This window comes from Temnothorax longispinosus, chromosome 6 (genome assembly GCF_030848805.1).
Source record: "Temnothorax longispinosus isolate EJ_2023e chromosome 6, Tlon_JGU_v1, whole genome shotgun sequence".
NCBI classification, from domain to species: domain Eukaryota; kingdom Metazoa; phylum Arthropoda; class Insecta; order Hymenoptera; family Formicidae; genus Temnothorax; species Temnothorax longispinosus.
The window spans coordinates 21182235-21208781 of NC_092363.1; the positions used below are offsets into that span (position 1 = coordinate 21182235).

Sequence of the window (26547 nt, forward strand, 5' to 3'; positions counted from 1 at the left end):
AGTTGTAAGCTCTTTTAAATGCATGTAAGTTCCCATTGCAGCTACGATAAAAAGAAGCGAATATAATTTTATTACGATTTTAGTACGAATCGATTGACGAGGTCGAACGCCATCATGATCGCATAAAACATTCGATGTGCGATATAAGTCGTGCAATAAAAATTTTCATGCGATTGACGGCGTACCTAAATACGAGAGTGCACATAATTTCCATCCAACTACAGCCAAGTCAAACGTAAAAACGGACTAACTTCTTTTTATAAATAGTCGGATTCTGATCGAATGCGCACGTGCATCTAAGAACGCTGTGCCAAATTTCTGGAAAATTGCTTGTACGCTATATCATATACGGTATATATAAACCAGCGATTCAATCAGAAGCTCGTAAAAATATGCCAGTGTACACATAGAAAAATATCATTCTATGGCCAGAGAAAGCAATTACTTATTTTATTTTATTTTAAGTATTAGTTTTCTTCAACAAAGAATATTTTCTTAATAATAGTTTTAAGATATACTTGGCAGAAGTATATCTTAAAAAAGCTCATAATTTTGTGCTCAAGAATTTATTCTTCTTTCAAAAATATTATATACATATATTTAAATATATGTTTTTCTTCCGTAGACTCTATTCTATATATAGTAAGTAAACCGGAATTCTTGTATTAATTAAATATTCTTGTTTGAAGTACTATACTTGCTAAGGACATGTTTTAAGAATATATGTTTTAAGTAAAAGTAACGCTTGTGATGACTTTATGGTAGATTTGCGGATATATAAACTTATCAAATATTTAGACCAAGTAATATTTACTTGCAGGTAGTATGTACTTTTCTGTGTAGCGATACAAAAAATTCCATAAATGTGTCTGTTTCAATTAACGTAAGCAAGCAACATAAATACCTTTTTTTTAACGGTACGAATTTTAAGGTCTCTCTATATTGGCCTCTATAAAAAAATATTGCTTTTCGGGGTAAAACTGGTTGTGAACTGTTGAAGCAGAGAATGGTCATTGTAGTTGAACTACAAGTTGCAAACAGGTTTAATCAAATAGCTACGCTTAGGCAGTAAAACGGTTTATTATTATATCTCCGGCATCGCGTACAACAAAGACGTCGGCACATTAGTTACGCTTGCATTAATGTAAAACACGCGCGTTGCATTGTTTTGGTCAGTCCCGAGCGCGCCCGTTGAAATACGCTTGTTGAACGATTCGGTGATACCGTAAATTTCTAATTGCCATGCATAGCCGCGCGAATACATTCGAAACAGAACATAGGTATCAAAAATTCCTGAATAATATCTCTACAATCTCGTTATGTAATTAAATTGCTCCAATTACGTAATCCGTAAAAAAAATTCTTAAAAATGGGAAATGTATTCCGCAATGTCATATCTATCTCTCATATAGCCTATCGTTCAATCAGTTATTTTAAAAATATATTTTTTAATTGCTCCAATTTCGTAATCCGTAAAAAATTCTTAAAAAGGGAAAATGGATTCCCAAAATGTAGTCCGCAATGTCATATATATCTCTTATATATATATATAGCCTATCTCTCGTTTAATCGGTATTTTAAAAATATATTTTAAAAATATATTCTACTATATTTCATTTATCTCTCTAATATTCAATCATTATTACTTGTGCTCTCGTTGTATATTATTATCAATCTCGATATGCTAATCGACAAGATTGCTTTGGCAATCTGTTATTTAATATCATCCACTTTAAAAGCTGGCGAAGCAGCATTATACGAAGCAGTATATTAGCGTTCGGAATTTCGCCGGTAAAGGATTTCCGTTCGTCTTCCGATTTACAATAAGAGCCACGAAATAATCACGAGCAGGTAAGGCTTGTTACAGAAAAATATCTGTTACGCATACAGTACGTGCTCCGGGATGCAACTCGGGAACGGTATCCTTCGGGAATTCAGTTGGATGAAAAGACCACCGTTGAAAAGGTGGGTGGACGCCGAATGGGTCGAACCTCGGCGAGGAATTGAATTACGTTTCGCTAGAGCCGGCATAACAAAAGGAAAATAATGGTCGGTGGTAAAATGGTACATCAAGCGTAGCTGATACCAACGATGCTTTGCCTGTAAATTACAGGCGTATCTTCCCGTTCGTCTATTACGCCTATTTCTATTTACAATACTTCACGTCGATCAGCTCGACAAGAGTTGCCTATTCTAAAAAAAAGCAATTATTTTTCATAAAATCTGTTTTTACTACTTTTATTCTATATTTCTCTTTCCTCTATATAACAAAACTAACAAAGCAAAAAACTTTGAAATTGCAGTAGTATGAAAAAATGAAGTGTTAAATAAAATACAAAAGTTTTCTTTATTTAATTTGAAACTAAAACGCAATGTTTAGAAGCGACTAACCGCGATATTATTTTAACCTGAAAAAAGTGTTTAATTATATAAATCCTGTGATAATTATGTTAAGATATACAAATGAATTAATTATAAAAATATGAAAAATTATTAAAAAATAGAGTAACACGATAAAGATAATTTTTTATTTGTAATTTAATTGATTATCACTTTTCCAGCCACGAAACAGTTAACGAGAATCGAGAATGGTTGAGGTTTTCTCACAATCGACTGTAATTCGAGTTCAATCGCCTATGAGGCCACCAGAAAACGCCTTTTAAACGTTCTGTCTTTCATCTTCGCGAGTCTTTCTCCCGCTGGATATTACGCTTTTTTTTGTAGACCCGGCCAGAAAACACGATGCTGTCGGCGATATCGGACTATTTTTATACGTCGCCAGACGATCATAAGACGAACGGAAAAACGTTCGTGAAAAACAACAGTTATGTGGATAATAAGCCGATATGTGTTTCGTGTGTACGATTTATGCATAATTCATTAAATCGCCCATTTTTTCAGAGCAAAATGAAATTTTCGGTGATTTTGATAACTGCGCATATTTATAATTAAAAATATGCAATAAAATATACGAGAAAATATTTGTTAAAATAATTAAGATTCATGTTACATTGCAATCAAATTTGATAGAAAAGTAGACGTTCAATTTTATAAACAATATAAACTCTTTTTAGTATTCTATTTCGCTAGTTTTTATTCATAATTTTTTTAGCTTCTATTCAGAACAAAAGTAAAAGTAGAACAGAAATAAAATAAAATAAAATAAAACATACCTTTGTACGTGTGTGTGTGTATACGGGCGCGAGCCCGTAAAATAGAACACAATCGATTATTGGCATCAAAATTGTATTCGATGTGAGAGAACAACGGGCACTTGAATTTAATTTACTTAAGAGATCGAGAATTGAGATTTATTTCGAGCTAGATCCGGCTAGAAGTATCGCTTTAATATTTTAATTTCCTGCACGCACGCGTGCGAGAAGATTAAATCGTCAGTAAAAGGATATACCATGCGTGAAAGGGTTAATGCACTGTGATAAACAAAGACGCGGGGTGTATCGCAGCAACCCTGGGGATAAGTGATCGACGCATGTACAGGGATTATCTTGTCGCGTGGATCAGTTATGGCATTTCTGACGGACTTACCATTGATCACGTGCACGTTGACACTCGCTCTCTCCGCCACGGTAGGAACGCAACTGTAGTTTCCGGAGTCACTGGGCTTCGCATGCGTGATCCTCAATCTGCCGCACAAAAGGTAATATAGTTTATCGCTATACGTCGTACGTGGAACGTGTACATTACAATAATGCATATCTGATTTATGTAACCGTCATTAAATTGGTCACGGTAAATGCAATATAAATGTAATATTTGAAAATTTCTAGGTAATAATAAGGATCGCGTTGTTCCTACAAGAATGCTGTTTTTTGAAGAAAACAGCATTTAGTGTCATAAGAGAAATGCTACTTGTATATATGAAGTCGTTTTCACATTGTACCTAAACAAATTTGCATTTTATTGTATTAGTAATGAATGTTGAGCCTTTAGGTAACTATAAGATAAAGGTTCATTTTTCATTTCGTTTCCTTTCTGCTAAACAGCCTATCTGTAGCGTATTTGTAGCTTAATTAAAAATGTGACTTAAATTAAAATCGGGGAGTATTAATCTTAATCAAAGGAGAAAGAATACAATGAAAGGAGGAGTGACGTGTACGGAGTCAGAAAATTACTACTCGCGGTCGTTAGGGATGCCATATATGCATGGAAGTAGCTCTTTGAAGCTTACTCTGTGAAGGATTTTTCTTCGTCTCGCGTATATTATAAAAGAAGCCATTTTTCCGAGATATAAAGGTATGAAATTTTCTAGAAAATGACAAGTGTAAAGTAACAAATACAATGTAATAACTAATTTGTTATTTTACACATGTAAAGTACAAAAATATACAATTACTTAACTGCAAATGTAAATGTTTTCATATATAAATCCGAAAATGCATTAGTACGCTGTTTTTAATGGAACTGAATGTATTTCCGAAGAGATTAATATACATAATGCCCTAAAACTATTACGCTTTTCTCATATCATAATCTACCTATATCACGAGATAATTTAGTGTTATCATGGAATATTTAAAAGCCTTCATAAAATTTGCAACAGGATCGTTATCGCGCTGTGTATGCATTCTACGTAATCGTTTTGATGTCGCATACGTTAGCAGCGTACAGTTTCGTCAGAGTAGTATGATAAAGTACAGGATCATATAAAATGACTAAAGACACAACTAATAATAAAGTATCGTTAATTTAGTGATAATTATCCACGACATTATTAGCTGCAGCGGTCCAATTACCCATTCTCCTCTCTGCATAGTATTGTACATATTTTTGCCGAAGATCTCTGATATGTATGACGCAAATTTTATCACGTTTCACTATCTCTAAATGCGTTCTATAGAGATATTTCCGTATTATTAATTAAAACGTACAATATACATACAAATATAATGCAAGTATTATGCAATAAATGCATAAAAATTGCGTGTTTCACAAGAACACACTTATTATACAAAATATACCAAACGATAACCGAATTATACTCAGCAAAATAATATTTTAATAATATAATAAAATAATAATATATTATCGTCTTAAAAAGATCATAAAATTTGTAACTGCTTTGCTAAAATTTCTAACTTATAATAAGAAGAAAAGATACTAACTATATATACTTGAAATTGTGGTATCTGATAATTATTTAAAATATTTTTAATAAGCGCTGTAGAATCATTATAATTTCTATCATTTTATCATATCGCATTTGCAGGTGTCTGCATAGATATCAATTTTGAATAGCTACACATCGTACATCATAACAGTCGTTCTCTCACTCGGAATTTACATTGCACTCGACCAAGCTTTAATCAACTCATTCAGCGGTAATAATCGAGGAAGATGGAAAGAGCAAATTTTGGTTTTCATTCTTTTTTCCATTTTGTTTGTTAGACGCTCGTTACTGTTACGCAGTAAAGTGAATTGATCGGATCAATAGAAATTGGAACGGTTCGAATTTTCATAGCGTATCGTGTGTCGAAAGGCTTTTGCAAGTGCGATGAGAATTTATTCCTCAAATATGAATATTGAATGGGTCTGAACGCGTGGAACGCAATACAGAGAGAAAATTGCAGCCGGACTCGACGCGGAGATGCATTAATAAACCTGCACGGTCGCGTTGCGCTAATCGCGAGAGGGATAAACACGTAATTACGTGCGCGCGAGAGATAAAGTCATGGACACGTAAAAGTTAATCGGCAATCGGCTAATTTAACGGCAAACTAGTTAGAAAAGCGAATATGCTTCCGAATGATTCCATCGCGCGTCAAGAAGAAATTCTCTTCCGCGACTGTTTGTTAATCGAATAGAAAGCTGCTCGACATTTTTATCGTTTCAAGTTCAATAATTATCTTTGTTAAACTTTCAATTTGAACCGAGGAAGAAAGAGTTGCGAAGACTTAATTTAACGCGTCTTTCTCAACGACCACGAGAGAAGACACAGACATAAAAGTTTTAGAAAAGTTTTAATTACGTCATCAATATAGATTGTAGATTGTCGATTATATAAATATTAATAGTTATCGTCTTTCGTTATAATTATCCTCATTGGCGTACCTTTAATATTCGCGTGCTGTAAGTTATCGTTTTTAGATAAGAAGCGATACATAGTTTTGTCGGATACGTATAGAATATACGTGGACACAACAGGGATATCCGTTACACGATATATAACGTTACATGAAGAAGGTTGCGCCGCTTCCAACAGATTATCGATTACTCATTTACTTCCCGCATTTCAGTAGTTAGCTTCATCGCGCAACGTCGTAATGCATCGCACTCGTGGGACCAATAACCGCCGCTTAAGGCCACCGCTACGGTAACGCTGTCCCCTGTATGCGGTTACCGCACAGTTCCGTGAACTGAATGTGCCCGCGAAATAATTATTGCGATGCCGGTGCGACGACGACGACGAGCCATAACAGCAGACTTGATGGAGTCCGAGGATAATGAAAACGTATAGCGACGCCGGACTAAGCTCCTCGACAGCGAACCACCACTTTCGAGCGGTGGGAAGGTAAGGTAAGGTAATCTCGATGCGACGAAATGAAACGATATCCGGTTACACGCTAATGTTATCGAGGAGCACGGAAGATTTATGCGCGCGGAAGTTCCAGGATTGAAAATCAGGTTCGTAGATTAGCTCCTCGCTTTAACGTGAAATTTGAATATCTCTTTTATGAATGTGAATAATGTATGTACTATTCTGGAAATATGTGGGAATGTTATTGTCGGATAATATACAGTTCATACAAACTCTTCGTTTTATTCTATCTATAAATTTAAACTTGACTGATCTGAAAAAAGAACGTGAACTTTATTCATTTCGAAAAATTTAAAAGAAGGCAGACTTTTCTTTTTACGTTTAAATATATATAACATTAACAAATATATAGGCGCGCATAAAAATGTACCATCGACATGTATCACGTTGCCGACACCATCGCTAGGAACGTCTCACTCATGGTGACAGACTCTCAGACAGTTCCGAATTTGAAACTGAAAGCATGAGACGGAAGTCGCGGGCCGACAGCTGCGCGACAATTAATTCGCTTCTTGGGCCGCGGTCCCGTAAATTTGCCGACGCGGTGTGTAACGGCATATCGTCGTGACAATCGTCAATCACGTCCAAAAACGGACGCGCGACATCGCGCGGCGGACACAACGGCGACGGCGAACGCAATATTCGGACCGACACAAGCGACCTGGCTGAACAGCCAGGTCGTCCGAAATGCGGGGCATGTCCGATGCGTCTTCACGGTGCGCGGGCCACGTGACAAAGGACCCTGTTGTCTCGGATCTGCCCGAGACAATTAGAATAATCAGACGTCATGCGACGCGACGCCACGGCGTCTCGATGTCTACCATCTCGAATCCCTGGTCTCTATCGAACAATTCCAACCGCGGGTAACTTTTATCCCGAACTCTGAATAGAAAAATGGGACATAAACAATAACCGTAAACCACAGTGACTGCTTTTTTCGCACTTACATATTTTTATATATATTTAATATTTATATACTTGTCTCTCTCAAGGTACATCTTTTTATATGTATAATTTTAAAAATTTTAAATTGTTCTTTTCATGTTTTAAAAATAGAACGTATGCATACAGTAAGGAAATGATTTTTCGTGTGTTGCAATATGTGCGTTGTCTTATTTTAAATATTAAATTTCTTTAAACATCTTGCTATATAAATAATCATACGGCATTAATGTGACAAAAAATATAATGTGATAAAAAAATCTTAAAAATTATATAAAAATAGATTTATATATTTAATCAGAACTTGAAGCATCTAAGTATTGAGAATGAATTAACATTCATATACTGAGCGTGAATTGTAAATTTTATAGGTAGAAAAAAATAAATTTTTCATGTCGCCATTGTCGCTATAGCAAATGCTTTGGCGGTATGCATATCGCGCGTTTTTAAGGTGGCCCCATAGACCCCGCGGTATCTCGAAATAAATTAATTTGAGCGTGGGATCAGTTTTTCAAAGAACCGCGACGACGTGTAGGACCGGCGGGACAACCACCCAACCCAGCACGCCATTATTTCTCATTATTTCCCCTGGGCGCGGGAGGGGATAAGCGGAGGACCATTTATTTATTTCGCCGGCAGCTCGAAAAAGATATGGTTACACCGTGTGCGATGAAATATTGTACACGCGACGGACGGTTCGATGAAAGAATCGTCGAGAAAAAAAAAAGTATTTCGGTGAAAGACGACTGAAATCAATCGCGCTTGACGAATATTTACCACGCTTGATGAAGTCGCAAGAAAAAGAGTATCTGAACACGATTGATATTACATTTTAATACTTCACGACGTTTTTCAGCTATTGTAAGACTCGTCGGTCGAGCTGATTTCAGCGCGGCGTAAGCGTGTTACCGCGTCGCGAGCCCTTCGCCAAACAATTTTACAAAATTGCATTGGCGTGCATATCGTTCAGGGTGAAACGCGCCCGGGGTCGCATTGCAGAATCCATAGCTTTTAAAACGCGTCGCAGCGACGCCGTGACAAAAATTGAAATATTTAAACCGCGTTAAAATGTGACGGCCGCAAATATATGGCGTGCGTGATCCTTATTTTTTATTTATTTGACGTATTCGCCCGACTGGAGCCGGTGTAAAAAATTAAACAGCACTTCGTATAACAATATCAAGCGGATGCGCACGTTATGAGAGTTTTCCCCCGTGCGGAAACGATGACTCTGAATGTGCGACAAGCATGACGAGCTTTTTTTTGCCATTTTGTCCATCGTGCGTAAACGAGTTTCACGTTAACTAAGTTTTTGATATTTAAAGTATAAATCGTAATACACGCTGCCGCGAGAGAGACGCGCTGTCGCGAGTGAACGAGATTTATTTAACGTTTACGAAAACGATTAATCACATCGGCAAGTCTTTGTCCGTTTTCTCTCACGTTATATATATTGAAAAAGCAATTTTATTATAATCATTATTGAAAATATTTTTAATCCAAGCTTAATTATATTTAAAAAGTAGATAAGGCTTAATTATATTCATTCGTACCTCGACGTGAGGGCATCGCTCCATTCCGTCTCGACGGTTATGCGGGGCTCCGCTTCGATGTCATTTTCTGATCGCGGCGATGTCACCACCGCCTGACTTCCTCGGTACCAAGCTACCGTTCCCAGATCGTGGGGACCTTGCGACATGAGACACGTCAACGTCAGAAGACTTCCGGTCTTCACGTAGATATCCCCCGTGCCGATTATTCTAGCTCGCGCTTCTGCAACAGAAAAGCGATTTTGGGTTAAAGAGCAGCATAGTAATTTTAAGAGCGTCAGTTAACTTAAATGTTCGATTAAAGATTCTCTCAAGAAGATTCGCAAAGTTTAGAAACATCTTGCGCATGTCTCTGTTTACACGCCTGATTGAACATTATTGCACTTGCTTCTCTTATTCACGCGCGATTGTATATCGCGGGAGATTTTGCATCACAAAGTGCGAATGTAATTTTACAGGACACGGCGAAACGCAAACACATGAAACTGCGGCATACGGGAAAAATAAATCGGCAGAGAGACAGTTTTAATCATCGGGCGTTCGTTTACGCGAGTTTACACGTGTTGCGTCGAGCTGCTCGATAAAGCTATCGCGATGTAATAAAAGGTACGTGATTAAGTTGAAAAAAATTGATAGCGAGCCACAGATACGGTGTTATTGCTGGTGCAGCGGTGCCAGATTAAAAGCATCGATAATTGATAAAACGCGACCAGTTACTTACGAGCGGTTTTATAATAGTTGCATCTGTGACACGAGAGAACATCTATATTTATTTAGGAATATTTATATAAATATACAATATATATATATATATACTTTATATTTATAGTCGTAAAATAAATTTCTTCTTCTTATGAGCAAGCTTTTAATATCTTAGCAATATCTTATGTTAGTATAATGTCTTTGTATAATCTTTGTAGTATATCTCTTATGAGATATTTTAATATCGTAAATTCGCACAGTATTTTCTTTTTACACATATTTATAATAAACTCTACTCTTTAACAGTGAGTATCAGTGATCGATTTGCAAGGCGCATCGATGCATCATCTGTATAAAGAGACGCTCTAAAAAATGACGACAGTGCAGCACCCTGACGATGTTCGATCGATAAGTCACACAGCACGACTGCCCACCTTTCATCCGATGGATTCTCCTCGTCACGGTCGGCCGTTCGGATTTTATATCACATTGCGATGACCGGGCACATTCTTGCCGAACTGTCATCCCGAGTCATAGAAGCGCGTCTCGATTCTATCGCAAGGAGGCAAAATGGATGTGTCGAATGTGAGGAAGACGCGTAACCCGACCTTGCGAAGCGATAAAGCGGGCATTCAAAGGCAAACCATCATCTCCACGAGAAACGACCAACTTTCGTACCAACTTCACAACATTACTAACTCTGAAATGTCGAACATCGAATAAACGATCGACACAAATAATTTTGTACTGTTCATAAATCATAAGTACAGCCACTATGGCACAATTAATATGATATATATAATCAATTTATCAATAATTCAATAAGCCTCGACTTGTCTATAATATTTATTGGAATTATTTATCTGGGAGCAAATTTTTACTATACTAAACGAAATTTTACTATGTGCTATTTCATTAAATATTATTTTACTGAAATAAAAATTTCACTAAACTTTCGTTAAAAATTATTTTGCCACTTAAAGAAAAAACTATGTAATCGCCAATTTGACACGAGCGAGAGAAAAATTTGCCAGCTATCAGAAATTTCTCTGAACGTTCACCGTCAAGTCGAACGTTCTTGCAGTATTGCCTTATTATTCCTGTTACTAGACATCATCGGCGCCATAACCAAGCAGGTGTCGTTGACGTTTCGAATACGCTGTCAAGACTAGGAGACGTAGAAAATTTTCACGACCTCCTTTTGATCCGACACGATCAAAGAAGAAAACTGCGCCGCCTTCTTTTCTCTTTTTCATTACAAATCAATTTTATTTTCTTCAAAAAATAGGGCTATGCAAATGCAAATAAAGACAAATGTTTCATCGTATTATCTCTATGTTTAATCTAGATTAATATATCAAGAAAATAGCTCGCACATTTTTTAAAATTAAGAAATACTTATTTGAAGAGCGCTTTAAATAATGGTTAAATAAATTAAAAGTATTAGACAAATTTTTACAAATAAAGCCTTCTGCCTTAACAAGAATCTAAATTTCATATTTTACGCAAGAGTCATACAAGTCGTACTTAAAATAACCTTTTTCACGTCGTCCACGTCTTACCGAAAATCCTTTATGAGGTTTCGATAAAGTCTGACCAAGTTCTGCTGAAAGATCGCCGTTTATGATGCGCTGACCGTATTCCGACAGGTCGTTTTTTTCCGTCTCGAAAGGCCATCAGCTTTACATTACGCTGTATTGGAGATTAGTTTCTTTGTGACCCAGCGGCGCATCTATCTCTCGTTTTCTACTGTCTCCTACATAGTGTTTACGCTGTTCTAGATCGATACTTATAGTCTACGATGGCATTCTGTACGGAGCAAGGAAGAAACGACTGTGTTTCTTCGAAGTTTTTTGTACGCGATATGCAAACTTGAACTTATCGTTAATTCATCGTTGTATTTCGCGAGTAATATAAATTGATTTTCAATTTTCTGTTTTTTTTTTATAAGAAGAAATTACATATAATGGCAGAAAATTTTTTAAATTATTTTTATATACGAATTTATTGCTAAATGTTGAGACTTTTATATTAAATTTAAGTTCTTTGCGTTAAAATTTTCCAATGGTAATCTAAATACATTTCGCTTTCAAGATTCTAATTTTTAAATGTTTGAAATAAAATGCACGGATAGCAAACGCGGCAATATCCGCAACATCCAGAGAACATTCTTTATTTTATTTTGTTCTCCGACACTTTTCATCCACTGCGTAGAAAGATAATTTTAACAGAAACCCAGAAAGTTCAGCTGCTTCAATGTATATCTAATTGCACCCGCGTTACAACTGTCAGATACATAAACACAGCCGGCTGGCGCTAATGGAAGTTCAACGTGGCAAATAATCGATTTCAGTTTGCGGAACATTACGATGATGTAGATTACACGAATAATTCTCAGTTCAGTTACGTATCAACGTCGGTCGGCGTACTTGCTAGGATAATTACTTCGACCAACTTATGCTCACGTTCACAATAATAACAGTGCTGAATTAACGCGTTTGTGCGAAAGACAGGTAATAATTATATACGCGGTCAGATATATAATTTGCATTACATGTTATTTTATAGAAAAGTAGCGAAAAGAAAAATAAATATCTTAATTTCTTAACTGAGAAAGCCTTAATTTTGGTTTCGTTCTTATAACAATTTAAGATTTGCGAATATCTGATACATTTGGATCTTAATCGATATTTTTTCGAGTCTAATTAAAATCTTGAATGACGATATTTGGTAATTAAAAAAGTATAAAATGTATCATACAAAATTTGGCCGTATGAGTTTTATGTTATTCATATCTGAATAAAAAAACTTGAGTATTTAATAATATACGGTAATAAATAATAATATTCTCAACGTTATAAAGCAAATCAAATTCGTCTTGAAATCAATGAGAAAACGGTGATCGCATTTCACGAACTGTATTTCTAATAGGAGTTTCTTTAAACATAACGCTATTTTTATGATTATATAATTGTTGTCCAACTTCGTTAGCCGCATTTTCATTATAACTATAACATTATTATACAGAGATATGCAACACTGCGCTTCGCTCTGTTCAAGATTACGCGTTTCACGATCTCCGTTGTGTAGCTTTGTCTCCAGGTTGTTCATGCACGTGCTTACTATTCACTAGTAGGAGAAATTGTGTCGGGTCTGAGTGTCAGTACAGTAATAGAGAACAGATTCCAATTTCCAGCGCGTAGGAACAGGGATCCCTTAGATGTAGCTAATCCGATGTACGGAACGATGTACACGGATGTATCAGACCGTTTAAGCTGCTTAACGTCAAAGTGACTCGAGGTGCCTTCAAGTAGTGGGTTCAAGTGGGTATAACTTTTATCATATGACACGTGTTAGTCAGACGGCTGCGAAAGATACGTTCATTCATTGAATATTTGCCGTTAGAAGCGCGCGATAATACCGATAAGACGTCGACCGGCACGGCAATATCGCAATATCGCAAAACATTGCAGTACTTTCTAAAAGTTCCTAGTAAAAGTATTGTTTCAAGTTTGTTATAAGAAATTGACGAGCAAATTTCAAAAATTTTCTACAGAATATTGACCCCAAGAAATTAACGCGATTTTAGAAACAACAATATTACGCACTCGATTTGATGACGATTTTCAAAACATGCTAAAATAATAATAGATAAATGCGATGGAATCGGTATCGTGACTTCTTCCTATGAGATATACGTGTGCTGAGAGATTCGCATATCAGAAAGAGGTTGGCAAATGTTGATCCAGTGATGTCTATAGAGACACACGCAATGTCTCCCGTCGGATTATATCTATTCGATCGACTTATCACTTCGCGATGGCAAATTCCTGGTACATTTATTTTATTCTCCACGAAATCCTCGTACGGTGAACCAATAAACCGGCAAAGTTTCGTTCAGACAAGCTGAATCGCGCGACGCATGGATTGAGTTCTCAGGTATATATCTGTCGTACTGCAGCTCGAATTCGTCTCGAACTCGGTTAAAGTCGCGCACAACCGATAGGCAAGTTTTCTTGGACATTGTTAAAGTTGAAAACGCAATAAATCTAGCCAATCTCCCATATAAAACGCTTTTTCAGTTGTCGGGACTACACGGTGGCCGAAATCGGGGATATTTTTGCCACTATCGACAAAGGCCAAGCAACAAAAATAATTGAAGAATAAAAAAAATTCCATTATATAATTGTACAGGTATTTGAACAATCTATTAATTATTATTAATATTGTTTACTATTGTTAATTAAAATCATATACTGGACATTGATAGTTTTTAATAAAATGATTTGCCTCATAAATAGATGATTTTACTATAATATATTTATGATAGAAATAAATTCAGTTGTTAGTTTTTTTTAATTGCTTCAACAAGATCTTTGATAATAATTGTTATTCGGTGTGTTTCAAATTTAGTTGTCTAACAATCTTATGTAAAATAAAATCATAATTACAAAATAAATTAAATCTTACGGTATATGTATGACCGATATGTAATAATAGCTTTTTTTTCCTTTCTTTTCTTAATTTTATTTCTCGCTATTGTTTAAAAGAAACTTACGTTTATACTTTATAAATATGAAAAATTAAGAAAGATAAGAAAGAAAAAAAATCTCTAATAAACTATACCAGAATGTAATAAAATTCTAAAGAAAAATACAATATTTTTTGCCAGTAAAAAAATATTTGCATTTTACGTTATAAAAAAAATATTGAAAACGGAACTATTTTTCTAAAATGATTTACATACATATGCAAAAACTATATTCTGTTTGCTTGTTTTAGTAGCTATCACCTGCACGTATCGCTTATGGAATATCAATACAAATCTACTAGCTTTTACACATGCGTTTTATTTAATTTTCGTATCGACGAATTCGAATTACAAGTCCGTTTGCCGTTCGGCATTTCGTCGCGCGGTGCGGCGGTTATTGTTGATAAAAATACACAAACACCGAATACATTTTCGATGCGCTCGGCAAATGCGATTTGTCGCGGCAAATCGTAATCGCTTTACTTAACGTTCATAAACGACACGTTTGCGTCAGCGGAATTAGGAGTCCCGGCTGTTGAATTTTTAAAAGCGACTACGTTAATCTTGTTTTTATTTCATTTGCGTTATCACGTGATTTCGAGGGGCGCACGGAGTATCGCACACACTATCTCGCACGAAATTCTGCACGATTGCGGACGGAATCTTCTTATTTTCCTCGCGATGAAAGATGTAAGAGAATCACAGAAGTATTTTGACTTCGGTCAGCGGCTACGATTTATCGCCACCGATGCGGCAATAAATATCTATCGATTCGCGCCGCGATTGCTCCGTTATGGCGGTACACCGAGGGTCAGAGACCGGGAAGCTATACACCCCGTTGTACCCCGCGCGCACATTTCCACGTCGTAAAATTTGGAATGCTGCCCGGATATCTGAGTTAAAGCTCAACTCCACTCTTTCAGTGGACTTCGTGGCGGAAGCGCGGAAAAGATACGCGGCATCATTTACTCGGCGGCGACGACGAGATCGCATTCCGGATCCGGCACGGAGGATACTGCGCTTTAATCGATTTCGTTCCTTTCCGCCGAAGCGCGTCGCATACCTTCCGGACAATAGAACGTACACACTCGACAGAAGCGAGAGAGGTATGACCTTCAGATTGCGTCAGGATGATCGAGGAGGAGACGAACCTTTGTTCGCTGCACCTGCACCGTCGATATATTCTTCTTCCTTTGAAGATATTTCGCTGCTACGTACAGAAGCGATCTCATTCTGCATGCAGTTATTTATTTTTTTACTCAAGATAAAGTAAGAGAAGAGTATTTCTAACTGATTATACAGATAAATCGTTACTTATATTCAGCGAGATAGCTTCTCTCTTAGAATGTATATCTTCGGCATTCGCGGCGTAGTCTTTTTCTAATCCTGCTAAGTCTTCGTTTTACGGAGAACGATGCGGCACGGGAGCCTGCGATTTCGCCGCGTCGATTTATCGGCCGCGCGATAGACGCGCGTTTGTCTTCTCGAGATAATAAGCCGCGCGGCCGTGTTTCTAAGTTCGCGCGGCCGCGATTTAGCGGCGCGGGGTGAATTTATGCGGAAATCCGGGGATGGGCGTATAGCGCCGGGAACCGCGGGAAGTGAATTATTCGACTTCGGGGAGAGCAGGCGGGCGGCCGGCAACTCCCGACGAAGGACTACGAACAATTGTCGTTGATGAAAATCACCATCGGGCCGATTCGGCCCGGGTTCGACAATGGCGCGAGAGAACTCCCAGCGGGAGAATCCCGCGCGCCAAAGAGGAAGGTGACGAAAAACTCGCGGCCGACGACGTTTCTCGTAGTTAAAGCTAACACCTTGGGGCAGTTTGCTAACCAGAGCGCAAAACGTCACAAATGCAACCGGGAAAAACTTTTGGGAATTTCCGCGACGATGATGGCGCGACCGGGACGCGCAGGGCAAAACAGCCCCAAGTGCGCTTTTAATGCTTTCACCGCTAAAGGCTACTTGCTACTCGAAGTTACTATAAATAGCTAGCTTGCATCCACGTCCGCTTGCAGGATAAGGGATCATTACGTTGAAAACGGAAAATCCTTCAAACGGGTTATATTGGTATGCGGTGGAGTGCGCTTTGCGGGAGAGATTCATAGCTTCGTAGATTCACAGATACCGCCAGATCCGTAGATACGTAGATTTATAGTGTCAGAAGTTACCAAGTTATAAATGCATGAATTCATACAGACTATATTGACATTTCAGAGCCGTGGTTTTACCGACCGTTAGATTTGTAGACACACGTACACGCGCGCAACGCGCGCACACTTACGTGTTTTTCTATCTTTCTTTTGTACATCAACTTTTGAGAAATGTACATTCTCACTGCGTGATAAAAATTTATCTACCGATTCTTCTTCCAGCATCAGAAAAACTTTACGTAATTTTGGCCGGTAAGCCAAGACTTTAGAACCACAAGTTATCTTTTATGGATTAATCGATATTACCAGTGTAAACTGCAGATTGAGAAAGGGAAACTTTTACTTCCTCTTAGAAAACCCGCAAACATACACGTACAGAGAAAGAAAGAGTGAGAAAGAGACAGAAAAAGAGAGCTAGACTTCTTATCTTTTATTTACACAGAGAGCGGATAATAGTTCTTCTTAAACTTCACTTCTCAGCGATTCTTCTTCGCCGGCGTTAATTTATCCATGTTCGCGGACTCACGGACCGTGAGACCGCGCGACCGAACGTCCGGACCGATTGGGGGAATCGTTCCTCACCCATGCAACGCGCGCGTGGAACAAAAGAGATGTCGACCGACCCTCGCGGACAATATACGGGGTGGCGAATAGCGGCCATTAGAAGCAACGAAACAGTAGGTAAATGCATTCTGGCGCGGGTACGCGTTGTCCAGTACAGAAAGGGCGATGACGTATACACTCATACACGCGCACGCACCGTCGCTTTCTTCCTCTCTCTCTCCCGGTATCACCCCTTCTATTTATCTCTCTCTCTCTCTCCCTCTCTTTCCCCTCATCAACGTTTCGTCCCGCTCTCCATCTCTCTCGCCTGAACAGTCGTCCGTGTATTAATTATCTCGTTATGTCGCGCGTTCCACGGCTGGTCCGTAATTTATGCGATCTATTCCGGCCGCGTTCACACTCTCCGCATTGCCACACGGCCATAATCTACCCCCGCCGTTTCGCGTTGCCGCAGATTTCTTCCGAGCTTTTTCGAATTTCCTGGCAATGATCGCATTAAATCATCAGTTATCGCTAATTACAACGAAACTAATTATCTCTTCCAACACTTCCAGCCATAAGGATAAAAGAAATATGTTAGATGTATCGTGAGACTTTATGTATCCGCTCTAATCTATCACAATGTTATAAAATAAATATAAAAAAGGTGATTATTATTTATATTGTGCATATGCATCACTTTATTACGTGCTGTTATATATGCATTCATTATTACTTTTCCTCTCCCAATTGTAAAAATCTTTTTATTTCAATGCGAATCTAATTGAACATAATGTACCTTCAGAAATGATTTATGTGTGTTAAAGTTTAAATCAAATAAATTGAAAAGAATAAGATCAAATTATTTGTTCATTATTCAGTTTATTCAGTTTAACGATAAATGCTAAACAATTATTTCTGTTATTAATAGTCATTATTAGTTATTACTGCCTTTTTCTTTTAATCGTTATATGAAATTAATTTTATTACCTCCGTAAAATAATCTTTTTCTTACATCTGATTTTAAAAGTGAGCAACGAATCAATGAAATTTAACTTAACACAATTATTTCAATTGATACTCCGAGACCCGAGATTGCTTTAACTATCAAAACCTTCATATATCCTGTTCGATCTTAATTAGCAAATATTTTCGTCCCTGCTGCAAACTGTGTTTAAAAAGCTTCAAAAGCGATGCTAAATATTCTTTTCGTGTGCAGTTAAATCGGCAATTAAACCCGACGTTAAGCACGCACGCCTCGCTCGTTTCCAACTTTCGCGTAGGGCGGTCTCTCACTTTTTTTCCGCTCGCTATCAACTTCCGGCTTTCAACTCCGTAAAAGTGTCGAGACGTGGGCTCACTTCTCGCGCAATCAAGGAGAGACAAGAACGATTCGTCGGATCGCGGCCGCTCTCGCTGGCAGTGATATATACCATTTAACGTCCCAATTAGGCGAGTTTACATTTTTAATTGATCGCTTAAGTTCACTCTCGTTACTCCCGTCGTCCGTCGCTGCTACCAAGGCAATCAGCTGCGCAAACAAACTCCGCTGAATAAAATTGTACGATGGCGCATGGATAAAATTCATCGTTTGGACTCCTTCCCTCATCCTTGTCACGTCCATCTTCATCGCCCGTTTTCTCTCGTGGCTACTTGCAAAAAGCGCCTTTTCAAAGGCGCCTTTACCTTTCCGCGCAATCAAGGAGAGAGAGCGTTTACTTTTTTCGCGCTGCGACTTTCTCTCGCGCGATTACAAGTTTTATTTATCAACAAAACGCACTGATTACAACCGGTTGAATAAATTTCTGGTTAAAGAGTGTGTGAGTTACGACGTATTTTAGTTAAACGCTAAGAAGTTAGAATTAGAGTGTTCTATTAAAAATTTTGATAACTATTTAAATTAACGAACCTCGATCCCTCCAATGACTTTAACCTTGACATATGTTGTCAAGAGTATCACCCTGAATAACGTACAAAATGTTTTAGCCGTCGCTCGTTGTTTATTAAAAAGTTATTGACAAAAAAGTTTGAGAAGTATAACAGTTTGTGTTAGCGCTAAAGGAAGTAATTTGTTGATACGTGTACTGCCTATACACTGTACAGTCGCCGCCAATGATTCTTTTCCTAAGGTATTCTTATGTTCCCCCCTTATCCCAGGAAAGGAATCATTGGCGGCGACTGTACATATATATATTAGCAAATTACTTTCCTTAGTATTGACACAAACTGTTATATTTCTTAATTTTATTTGTTAATAACTTTTTAATAAACAACGACGGCTAAAACCTTTTGAAGGTTACTCAGGACAATGATCTTGACAACATATATCAAGGTCAAGATTGCTGGAGAGAGGCTCTTTAATCTAAATAATTACCAAAGTTTTAAATTAAAATTTAATTTACGTATGAATTCAATAGTTAAAGATATTTTATCGCAATTGTATAATTATTTCTTAAGTAATCCCTTGGTAGCAAGCAGTGCGCTCGTAGAAGGAACCTTTTAAGAGGCATTTGTCTTTCCCTTTGGACAGATTTTTCGTCAAAGTATTACTGCAAGTTCCTGCCATTAGCGGCGATTATACAATAGCTAAACTTATTACGTTGTCCATTAGTTCTAAGCTTTCGACTTTATACCCCGCGGAAAATCACGTTGGATATATGTGTGGTAAAGGGGAGAATGGAAGATGGCGGTGGGGAGTAGAAGAATGGGAAGCTCGATGAAATTACGCTTGGTCACGTTGCCCCACGGAATTACGTGCCGTTCACCGACAAGAATGATGAAAAATTGAGTAAAGCGATTGTTCGATACGCCCGGCAGTCAAAATTCCACTTCGATTTTTAACCCTATACCGCTTGTCGGGCGGACCTTTCGAGCGAGATTAAGGTCAAGGGGTCGACGTGAACAAATATAAAATGTTTCTAGATATCTATTTGTTCTGGCTTTTTTGTAAAAATTGGAAATACACCCCGATACTGTTTTCTGACAAATGGCGACGCTTCGTTAACACTGAATATTACCTTTTTAAACGAGCTGTGTCGTCGTAAATGTCAGGACAAGAGGATAAATTCTACAGCGCGGCAGTCGTTATGGCGCGACGGTTATTTTATACGAAAAACAATTTTAACGATATCTAACGAAACAGAATTTTAGCATCGCGCCGGTGGAAGCATCGTTATATCAACGCCAAATGACTTTGCAGCAGTCGATTTACGATTATTTGTCTCTCGTTTAAATTGACAGTCCTTCGTCATCACAGAGTTATTTACTTACGTACTGGGCAACATGTTTCTCCTATATTCGGTACATGGAAGGTATTGGCGTCGAACAAATCGGTCTCGCTGTGTGTCAAGTTAAATAAAAAATAGAAAAAGGAAAGGAGAAAATAGAAAAAAAGAGAAAGGATGAAAGAGTGGAGTGCATTCACATCGGGTGCTCTTATTTGGAAAGTATTTGTTTACATGTAGCGTAATATTTCTCGCTCGCTTCCGTATTGAGCGCGACGTTACATGAATGTATCGATCGCGGTACAGTGTCACTTACACAACGGAAAAAAAAGATTCCCTTGCTGCAACAAAGATTCGATATCTTGGAGAAAAGATAATAAGGACTCATAAAGAAGAAAGAGATAAGAAAGAGTATAATATTTGAATCATAGGGAGGAAAGAAAAAGAAGAGACGACAAAGAGAAGATAAAAAGACAGGACAACACGGAGAAGAATAAGAAATAAAATATATAACAATATATATTAAAAATTAAAACTCACGCATATAACTTTATAATTAGTTTCCTCCAAAATAATTTAATGCATTTTAATATTGAATATTAGAAATGTAGAAACCGTCACTCTCGATAGCTTAAATATTTTTCAGTAAGAAAGAGACAATATTCGGACATTAATTAACCCTAGAGAAGTAATATGAATTTTCTCATACGTGAAAGGCCAAGCGGGGTATTAAATTACCCCAAACTTGTACCGCGTGTATAATGTTTCTATTTGTTGTTAGACAACTTTTTAATAGATAATTTTGTTTGTTCTTTAATAGGGAAGACGATAGTAGTCATCAATTTGCGGTAGTAAAAAAAACAGTAAAAAAATCTCGAAAAACAAAACAAAGAACCAAAAATTGGGCTGAAATGATTTTTTTAATAAAAAATGTTGTAGTTTTTCATAAAATTCACCGATTTTAAAAAATCCAACGGATTTTGAAAGACGAATAGACAACCTTCAAGGGCATATAAGCGACTTTTTCGTTTCCTAAAAAAAAACATATTTCTTTGAACGTCTGAAGTAGAGGAAATGACGAAAAACTGTCGGATGGGAAAAATCGCAAAAATGGAAAGTAAAACAGATTCTGTCGATTATTATTTATTTGAAAGGTAGTCAAAAGTTATAAAAGTATATGGAAACAGTAAAATTAACTCCACAAAAACTTTACAAAGTTTTAATCAGTTGCTGTGCAAGAACAGCAAAAATGAAATAATTGACCGAATCTTAAAGAATTACTTATATATGAAACAGGGGTAGAATTTTCCGGGGAGTGCTATAAAGTGTATAATTTTTTGTTACCGATTTTCACAAAAAATCTGAAATATATTTTACTGTGATAAAAGTCGAACGTAAACGGTTAAGTAGGGGTACTACGTTACCCCAAACGATTTTCTTTTTCGGTCACAGCTGCTGCACGGATCTAACGCACTCGCTTAATGACGGAGGTCGACTGCCGGATGACTAAACTAAATTATGGTTAGGGTCTCAGTATGAAAACTAACCTTCCTAAGTCAGGGGCGTAATTTGAATTTCGCGTGGGGCAACGTATTACCCCACATTACCTTTCTAGGGTTAATAAAAGACACGGAATACTGAGGTGTGAAAAGTTAAGTACATTCTATGCCGAGATGATAGAGTGAGGAGAAACGCTACACAAAGAACAAGAAGTCGGATGCGTATTTTCGACGAAAATGCAAGCAATGCAAATGTTGGTTAGATGCCGGGGTGTACGAGGAGAAGAGAGACGAGAGAAGAGAGACGGGGGATTGCGAAAGGAGGAGACGGCGGAGGCGAGCTAGAGCTTTTATGATTCGTCAGCTGCAGTCTCCGAAGTTGCGCGACGAAACAAGACTGACTTTCATGACGGCATTATGCCCGGGCGCAATATGTGCATCGGTAGTTTACGGGCGCGGTAACGCCGGCATATCTTAATGCGCGCTGTAAAATGAACTTTCAAACAATTTCCGGCGGATGCATCTAAGTTACGCCCGTTGCGCTTTTATTCGAACACTCGAGATATTGCGTTCTGGTGTTTATGGAGAACGCGCGCGTGCGGTAATAAAAGTGTTATACCGTGTAGCAGACTCGAACGTATCGAGGCGGATTGAAATATAGATCCTGGCTAACTTGCTTTATCTTTTACGCTCCACGTGTCAATAAAGGATGCGTAAAATCGCGTGAACCGCGCAAGATAAACACTCGTCGATCTCCATAACGTTGCAGGATTCCGCACGTACAATATGCACACGTTGCGTATAAATATATAACGATATCTATAGTAATAGATATTGTGGAGATTGTGTATTGGGGCTTCGTATATTTCATGATAAAATGTCACGCAATATTTTATTAAAAGAGAACGGGATTATTATTTGTTAAAAATGCAAGTTGCATGCGCGCGCGTTTGTCTTTGACGCGGCTCGTTTCTCGCGTGTGACGCGATATTGGTTTTATGATTTCATTAATATTTATAACATGCAGCGTTGATTTGAAAAGTTACATTTGTCGACCTGTTGCGTACGCGTTGACACGCGGAGCGGAGGGAGCGTGGTAATGCGAGAATGGATGATTTGCGGATACCGGTGCGATATTTTTCTTGACGCGCAATTGCATAATCTACTTTACGATGGATGTAAAGCGGAAATCGGAGAAAGGAAATATAGGTAAGGCAAATGGATTGAATTTCCCGGTTGTACGATAACTGTGACATCGAGTTACATTCCATTCATTATTACCATTGGCTCTGGCATATGCAATGTCTATTCAACTTGTACACTGTAGTATTGTATTTACATTAAATATGAATAAAATTATCATATTAATTTCAAATGAATACTTCACACTCAATTCATGCCCAGAACAATACAGGTAAGAAAGTGTATAATTAATTGTCTCGTTGCATAAGGACAAATGAAAAGAGAGAAGAATAAGTAAGTATTCAAAAATAAGAGATTGCGTTTAAATTTTAAACAGAGAAATGAAGAAAACTAAGAATTTCATTAAAAAAGAAGCGGTGAATAAGGTATAGCGACCATACCTTCCACAGAGTAAAACATAGTAAAAACATAAAAAAGGAATTATTATCAGCAATAATTATTAAATAAAGATAACAAATAACGTGCTCGCCAAAGAAGAGAATTTTAGCAGAGATTTCGAAACCCTCCGGTTTTGAAATTCATAATTACAAGCTTACCAATTATAAGTTTAATTATTTGTACTATAAAATTTGATTAGTCACGCACAACCGCGCTTCAAATTCATACTGGCCATCGATTGTAATGTGTAATTAAATGCGTTTATATATCATACAAAAATGTTCTTGCATGCATAAATACATCATACAGTATATAAAAGTATGCAATAAAACTCCGGTATCTGATCGATTGGACAGAATTTCAGCTTTCTTATCTCGCCTAAAATTTAGTATTCGATATAATTCCCAGAAAATGCAACGTGTTGTTGCGATAAATGCGAACAGTTATAATAAAATACGACCGAGAAAATCTCAGTGGCCCGCGGCTCGCCGAGTAGTTATGGTCCACAGCTCGATCCTATACGTAACGGCGCGGCGGACCAAGAACGGCGGGCCGTACTCACTGTCGACCGTATCTACTTTCTTGCGCGAGTTCACGGACGATAGTGGCCGATCCAGGTCGTCTACACCTACTGGTGCGTTTTTGCGACTCGACCCGGATATATGTACGCATTCAATGACTTTCAGATTCGTACGTTTTTGTCCGCATTTGCGCTCGCAATAGAGAGCATTATATGGGAGAAGCGCCGAGGAAAATCCCCACACACGTCGTCCGCTTATCTTTTTACATTTATCAGTCGAGAAACTTCTTGTTGCGATCGTGCTATCAATGGGATTTTGCAAGAAAAATTTGTTTCTTATGTATTATTTATCCGTTACAAATTAATTCTGTCAAATAAGATGCTTCTATCAATTAAATTGTAACATCTTCGACCTTGATATTTTAAGAAGTAGGTACTATTATTTTAAGAATATAATTTACTTTTCCACACTTCTGTTGATAATTTTCCATTTCAAATAAACGCTTTTACGGTAGCATTATATTTTTATCACTGTATTAACGTCCGTTTATACACACTTGTTGTCTAAATGTGAATGTACGCAATATAATCTGTTTTCATTGTCATAAAGGTATGATAACGGTACAATAAAAGAACGATAACCATAAATAAGTTAAACAGGAGAAATCACGTACTCGATGACACTAGCGCTCCATTTCGCTGTCATAAATTTCGCAAAATGTTCAAAACATCCTATCGAAAGGACCGTCAGAATCGCGCGTTACGCGAGAGATGAAAGAATGTCCTATCCTATCTCCAAGAACTATTGACGAATGAATTTTCGGAGTGAGAAGTGCGAAAGTTCGTTTTATGTTTTACCACGGCGCTGTTAAAACGACGCTGACTCGAGTAAGAAAGATCGAATGTTCTACTGATACGAAAATAGATGAGAAAGCCGAGGGTCTCGTTAAAAATGGGATTTGAAAAGTTTTTCGCCGCGACGGACTAGAGAGTTAAGGATCGATAAAATTTAATTAACAGTTGTGGTCTATTGTTAACGGAAAGCAATTATCGTTGAAAATAACGGAAATGTAATGAAAATAAGTGATATACTATCGCATTGCTATTCAGGAACGAGCTAAAGTTATATATTATAATGGATATAATCCATTGCTATAAATTAATTCGTGTGTCATTAAATGTGTCATTGTCAATGAAACAATACGACAAATCACTATAAAATTTTTGATTAACAATACGCTCTTTCATAATAATACATTTAATTAGCGTTGCGAAGAAGATTGGATTGCATTTTAAATTGGTTTTGTGTTTAACAGTGCTCTGTATTCGGATTTTGGATAGTCTGATGGAAACTAAAAGATCCGTTGATCGTTAGAGAACCGCTGACCCACATAACATATACATTCACCCGATGATTCATGCGGGACGATCAAATGAAGACCGCGTGAACTCGCTTTAACATATCCATCCATGAAAGCTTACGGCATGCGGCACGGCGTGTAAGTTTGCGATGTTCTTCCGTGATTACCTCGTTCAGCCGGTGTCTTAAGGAACATATTCTTTCCGCGTCGTTGCGCGATACGATCAGTCAATGCAAGTCGTGTCCTGAACGTCTTGGCGGCTCGTTAATCTCCTCTCAGCGGCGAGTTAAGGAGCGCTCGTGGAAGTTGTTAGGATTTCTTCTTCAAACACATTTCCTGGCAGGCAACGCCTGACCCCTTTCCTCGCGCTCTCGCGTCCGCGCGGAAGGAAATTTCCTCACGCAATATCTACAACGAGTTCGCGCGGGGATGCGATATAATTTTTACCGCGCCATAATGCGCAATAAAATATTCCTTACGCGCAGTTTCTTATCTAGAAAAGATACTCGCGGCGTCGAATTTAATAACGTCTCGCCGTCTCGTCCGTGAAATTTCGCGGAGAGACGTCGTATTTATGCGCTTGGTCTCACAAAGGAGTCTCGCAACTCTAAAACGAGATTCGATAGCGAGGACAGAACATAGATATCGAGGAGAAGAAGTTTAGACCTCCGCGGCATAGAATCCGCAGGGATATACGAATGCGAACTGAGCACGTTTCAATAACGATGAAATTGCAATGGTAAACGCATTAGCAAGTAAAGCTTGGATCAAAAGCTTCGGTCAAATTTTATGTTTATGCTTGATAATTGAATCATGGACCTCGAAAAATTTTTTCAGAAAGATGTCACGTAATATCTCTGTTATCAAATTATCCTAATTTTTTCATTCTACAATGCATACCATTCGAGATACCATTCTATTAAGTTTTCTAATATAAGCGGTATTTCTTGTCTATTATACAGAGAAGAATATTTTCTACCGAGTCTAATTATAAATCTTACGTCATAAAAGCAGAGAAAGAAAGCAAGATGGCATAGATATCGAGAAACGCTTTGCTTCGTAATATTTTCGACGAGGTGGAAGTGGGTTAATGGCTAGCTTTTGTGAAAATTATCATGGCGTTTCTAATTGCGGTTATATTGGCGCAGGTCCAGCGCCGTGATACGATCCTGCCAAAATGCTGATTGTGCATCGTGAGCGGTCATATGTTGAACAAACATATGTGAGTGCACATCAGATACATGTTGCAGAGATTACTCCGTCTGGTATTTGTTATCATCCGTATATAGTATTATCTGTCACATCCACTTGTGAGATCCTGTGAAAATCTCGACAAAAATCTCGGCTATACATGTTTTCGTTTTATCGCGAGACCACATCAC

General features: G+C 37.7%; 1 protein-coding gene across 6 annotated transcripts in view; it reads right to left on the minus strand.

The window, feature by feature from the left end:
* Dpr1 (defective proboscis extension response 1) overlaps positions 1 to 26547 on the minus strand; it is a 337775-nt gene that overhangs the window by 51265 nt on the left and 259963 nt on the right. For all 6 annotated transcript variants that reach the window (XM_071780146.1, XM_071780144.1, XM_071780145.1 and 3 more), the window contains 2 exons: positions 9052 to 9271; positions 3547 to 3644 (listed from right to left, as the gene is read on the minus strand). In XM_071780146.1, coding sequence (XP_071636247.1) covers positions 3547 to 3644; positions 9052 to 9271 — 318 coding nt within the window. The remainder of the gene's footprint in view (positions 1 to 3546; positions 3645 to 9051; positions 9272 to 26547) is intronic.